The sequence below is a fragment of the Corapipo altera genome, unplaced genomic scaffold (genome assembly GCF_003945725.1).
Source record: "Corapipo altera isolate COAL_440 unplaced genomic scaffold, ASM394572v1 293, whole genome shotgun sequence".
NCBI lineage: Eukaryota > Metazoa > Chordata > Aves > Passeriformes > Pipridae > Corapipo > Corapipo altera.
The window spans coordinates 103,858-107,967 of record NW_020885113.1 but is presented as its reverse complement, the minus strand read 5'-3'; the positions used below and the strand labels follow the sequence as shown (position 1 = coordinate 107,967).

At 60.8% G+C, this 4,110-nt stretch overlaps 1 protein-coding gene across 3 annotated transcripts in view; it reads left to right on the top strand.

Moving 5' to 3' along the window:
• Nucleotides 1-161: 161 nt before the first annotated feature.
• Nucleotides 162-4,110, top strand: part of UBXN6 (UBX domain protein 6) — a 6,513-nt gene continuing 2,564 nt past the window's right edge. Inside the window, exons 1-8 of one of the 3 annotated variants that reach the window (XM_027669885.1) lie at nucleotides 162-405; nucleotides 1,385-1,542; nucleotides 1,814-1,875; nucleotides 1,986-2,105; nucleotides 2,351-2,448; nucleotides 3,086-3,161; nucleotides 3,250-3,334; nucleotides 3,648-3,870. In XM_027669885.1, coding sequence (XP_027525686.1) covers nucleotides 323-405; nucleotides 1,385-1,542; nucleotides 1,814-1,875; nucleotides 1,986-2,105; nucleotides 2,351-2,448; nucleotides 3,086-3,161; nucleotides 3,250-3,334; nucleotides 3,648-3,870 — 905 coding nt within the window. In that variant the 5' untranslated portion in view covers nucleotides 162-322. Of the gene's footprint in view, nucleotides 406-529; nucleotides 586-873; nucleotides 928-1,384; nucleotides 1,543-1,813; nucleotides 1,876-1,985; nucleotides 2,106-2,350; nucleotides 2,449-3,085; nucleotides 3,162-3,249; nucleotides 3,335-3,647; nucleotides 3,871-4,110 lie in introns of those variants that run through there. The other 2 variants (XM_027669886.1, XM_027669887.1) reach the window with 2 other exon arrangements.

The following is a 4,110-nucleotide window of genomic DNA, read 5'->3' as shown; positions in this document are numbered from 1 at the left end:
TGAACGCCTGGGGTCTGTGTGGGTCCGTGGGTGCGGGTGTGGGCTCCGGGGGGGGTCTCTGGGTGCAGCCTGGCGGTGCCCTGGGCTCCGAGGGGGTCTGTGTGTCCCATCCCCGCCGCCGCCGGGGCTCGAGCGGGGCCGGGCCCGGCCCGTTCCGGTGACGGTGAGGGCGGGCCGGAAAGGCGGGCGGGGCCCGGCCCTGGCCCGGCGCTGTCCCGGCGCTCCCGATCCCGGCCCGGCCCTGTCCCGGTGTTCCCGGTCCCGGCCCGGCCCTGTCCCGGTGTTCCTGATCCCGGCCCGTGCCGGCGTTCCCGGCCCCGCCATGCGCAAGTTCTTCCAGGAGATCAAGGCCGACCTGAAGTTCAAGACGGCGGGGCCCGGGCAGAAGCTCTCGGAGCCGTCCCGGTAACGGGGAGGGGAGGAACGGGCGCCATCCCCGAGACCCCTCGGGATCCCTGGGACCTCCCTGAGGGAACGGGGGGGACACCGGGACCGGCGCATCCCCCGGGGGTCGCCGGTGTCCCCGCTCCGTGGGGCCGGTTTGGGTCGTTTTCCTCGAGTTTGGGTCGTTTTCCTCCGGTTTCGGTCGTTTTCCCCGGGTTTGGGTCGTTTTCCCCGAGTTTGGATCATTTTCCGTGGGATTTGGGTCGTTATCCCCGGGTTTGGGTCGTTGTCCCAGGGTTTGGGTCGTTTTCCTCGTGTTTGGTTCGTTATCCCCGGGTTTGGGTTGTTATCCCCGGGTTTTGGTCGTTTTCCATGAGTTTGGATTATTTTCCCTGGGTTTTGGTTCGTTATCCCCGGGTTTGGTTCGTTATCCCCGGGTTTGGGTCGTTATCCCCGGGTTTGGGTCGTTATCCCCGGGTTTGGGTCGTTATCCCCGGGTTTGGGTCGTTTTCCTCGTGTTTGGGTCGTTATCCCCGGGTTTGGGTCGTTTTCTTGAGTTTGGGTCGTTTCCCCCCCCGTTTGGGTCGTTTCCCCCCCGGTTTGGGTCGTTTCCCCCCCGGTTTGGGTCGTTTTCCCTGGGTTTTGGGTCGTTTTCCCTGGGTTTGGGTCATTCCCCCTTATCCTGGGGGAAAAGGGGGGGGTCTTGTTCATTTTGGGGCCCCTGTCATGCCTGGAAGGGGGTGTGTTGTGTCCCCCCCCAAAATGAGGCCCTCCCCTCCCTCTTCTGATTAACACCCCTCTAATTAACCGCCAACCTATAAATGACCCCCCTGGGCTGGGCCGTGGGGTGTCTCGTTCTTTTTGGGGTTATCCCTGCGCAAGAGAGGGTCCTAATTAGAGGGGCTCCCTGTCCCCCTAATTAATCCCCCCATAACCCACACCCTAATTAACCCTAATTAATCCCGAAGGGGGGTCACCAAGCCCGTGTCCCCCCTCCAAGGGCCCCCAGGGAGAAGCCAAAAGCCGAGGGGGCCCCGAAGCCCCGCCAGGCCCCGACGGATGAGGCTCAGATGGCGGCGGCCGCGGCGCTGGCCCGGCTCGAGCTGAAGCCCAAGGGAAAGGCACCTTCCTGCTCCCAGGAATCCATCAAGAACCAGGGTAGGAGCGGCTGGAGCTCCAGCAGAGCCTGGGGATGGAAAACCCAGTTTCCTGGGTGGAAAACTGCCAGGGTGGGGCACCAGGAGCTGGGAACGGGGTCAGGGTCACGCTCACCCTTGGGCTGGGACAGAGCACCTGGGCAGGTGTTCCCTTCCCCAGGTGTTCCCTTCCCCAGGTGTTCCCTTCCCCAGGTGTTCCCTTTCCCCTGTGCTGTCCCAAAGCCTCTGGAATGTGCTGAGCCTCTGCTGTAACCAGGGTTTGTGTCTCCTAGTGAGGAGAGAGCTGATGGCTGAGGCAGCTGCCAGCGAGAAGGGGCTCCCTGAGGAGGAGAAGGTGAGGAAGGTGCTGCCCTTCCCTGCCTGCTCTGGGGGGATTTCCTGGGGTGTTAAACAACAGGCAAACCCAAACCAAGCTCAGTTTGGGCCTGGTTTTCCCTCCTTTAGGAGCAGGAGGAAGGGGCAGCCGCTCCCTCTGTCTCTGGGGTCTATTTTATCTGCCCCTTGACCGGTGCCGTCGTGAGGAAAGACCAGAAGGAAAAGCACCTCCGGGAAGCCATCCAGGCAGTGAGTGCTTTCCTTCCTCCTCCTCTAACTCCTTTTGTGTCCCCTCTAGTGACCTCTCCAACCTTCTCCCTGTAAAATCTCCCCCAGGACAATTTAACTTTACCTGTTGAACTACCTTTATCCCAACCCATGGGGTGTTTTATCCCAACCCACAGGGTGTTTTATCCCACTGTTGGGGGGGGAACAAACGTGGTGCTGAGTTGGGCTCAGCTCCTCCCTGACCAGCTCCTCTCTTTCTCCCCCAGTATTTCTCCGTGGATCCAGTGGCTGCTTCCATCATGGAGATCCACACCTTCAACAAGGACCGGGAGAAGGTCCGGGTGGGTGTGGAGACCATGGCCAAGTGAGTGGGGCTGCCTTGGTGGGACCGGGGGCACTGGTGGCACTGGTCTAGTCCTGGGTTTGTCCTGAGGGGCTGGACCAGGAGGAGGGGTCAGGGAGTGCCAGCCAGAGGTTTATCCCTCTTTTTCCTGCTTGGAAGGGTTTATCCCGAGGGGCTGGAGCAGGAGGAAAGGCCAGGGGGTGCCAGCCAGGCTTTGTCCCTCTCCTGAGGGGCTGGACTGGCAGGAGGGTTCAGGGGGTGCCAGCCAGGAGTTTGTCCCTCTCCTGAGGGACTGGCAGGGTTTGTCCTGAGGGGCTGGAGCAGCAGGAGGGGCCAGGGGATGCATGGGGGGCTGGGCCCTTCCCAGGTGGGTTTTCTTGCTGTTCTCCAGGCAAAGGGGCTTTTCTGGGGGAAGAAAACTGAGCTCTTGAACCACCTGAATTGTCAGTTGACCCAATTTCAGCATCCTGGAGGTGTTTTAAAATGAGTTGGGCCACCAACCCAGCAGGTTTGGGAGCTGCTGGTTGGCCCCAAAACAACTGATGTGTTTTACTCACCTCTTTTCTCTGTGGGAAATACTCTGAGCTCTGTGTTTCCTGTCCCACCTTGGAGAAGCATGTCCTGCTCTGATCCATGCAGTGCCTCCCTCTTCCTGCAGGTACCTGGACAACATCTACCTCCATCCAGAGGAGGAGAAATACCGGAAAATCAAACTGCAGAACAAGGTGTTTCAGGTGAGCTCAGATTCCTGCAGCTGCCCAGCCTTGGGAAGTTTCCCTTGCTTGGAGCAAACTCCATCTAAATCCTGTCCTTTTCTTCCAGGAAAGGATAAGCTGCTTGGAAGGGGCACACAAGTTTTTCCAGGCCGTGGGATTTGAGACAAAAACGCTGCCTGTTCCAGGACAAGGCAAGGAAGGGCAGAGTGTTGGTGTGGGGTTTGCAGGGAGTGGGGTTTGCAGGGAGTGGGGTTTGCAGGGAGTGGGGTTTTCAGTGGAATTGGGTTTTCAAGGGAAGGGGGTTTTCAGGGGAATTGGGTTTTCAAGGGAAGGGGGTTTTCAGGGGAATTGGGTTTTCAAGGGAAGGGGGTTTCCAGGGGAAGGGGGTTTTCAGGGAGCGGAGTTTGCAGGTGCTGGGGTTCAGCAGGGAGTGTTTGGGGTGTTTTTGGGGGGCCAGGGTTTGCAGTCAGGGGGTCTCAGGCACAGCCCCTGCCCTGGTTGCAGACAGCCCCGAGGAGCAGTTCTACGTGCTCAGGGAGGAGGTGCTGACCAGGCTGGAGCAGCTCAAGGACTCCAAGGAGCAGTTGCTGAGCTCGGAGCCGCTCCGGGCCCGGCTGGACCGGCAGCTCCGCGTGTTCCAGCCCTCCCCACAGGCCGCCCGCTTCGAGCTGCCCGACGACTTCTACAACCTGAGCGCAGACGAGATCCGCCGGGAACAGCGGCTGCGGTGAGGGAACAGGGAACTGTGAGGGAACAGGGAACGGCGGCGGTGGGGAGGGGAACGGAGGCTCCGGGGAGGGAACGGCGGCTCCGGCATGAGGGGCTGCTTCGGCACGAGGGGCCGGAGGTTCTCCCTCTCCTAAGGGGCTGGAAGGGTTTGTCCTGAGGCGTTGGAAGGGTTGGTCCCTCTCCTGAGGGGCTGGAAGGGTTTGTCCTGACGGGTTGTAAGGGTTTTTGTCCTGAGGGG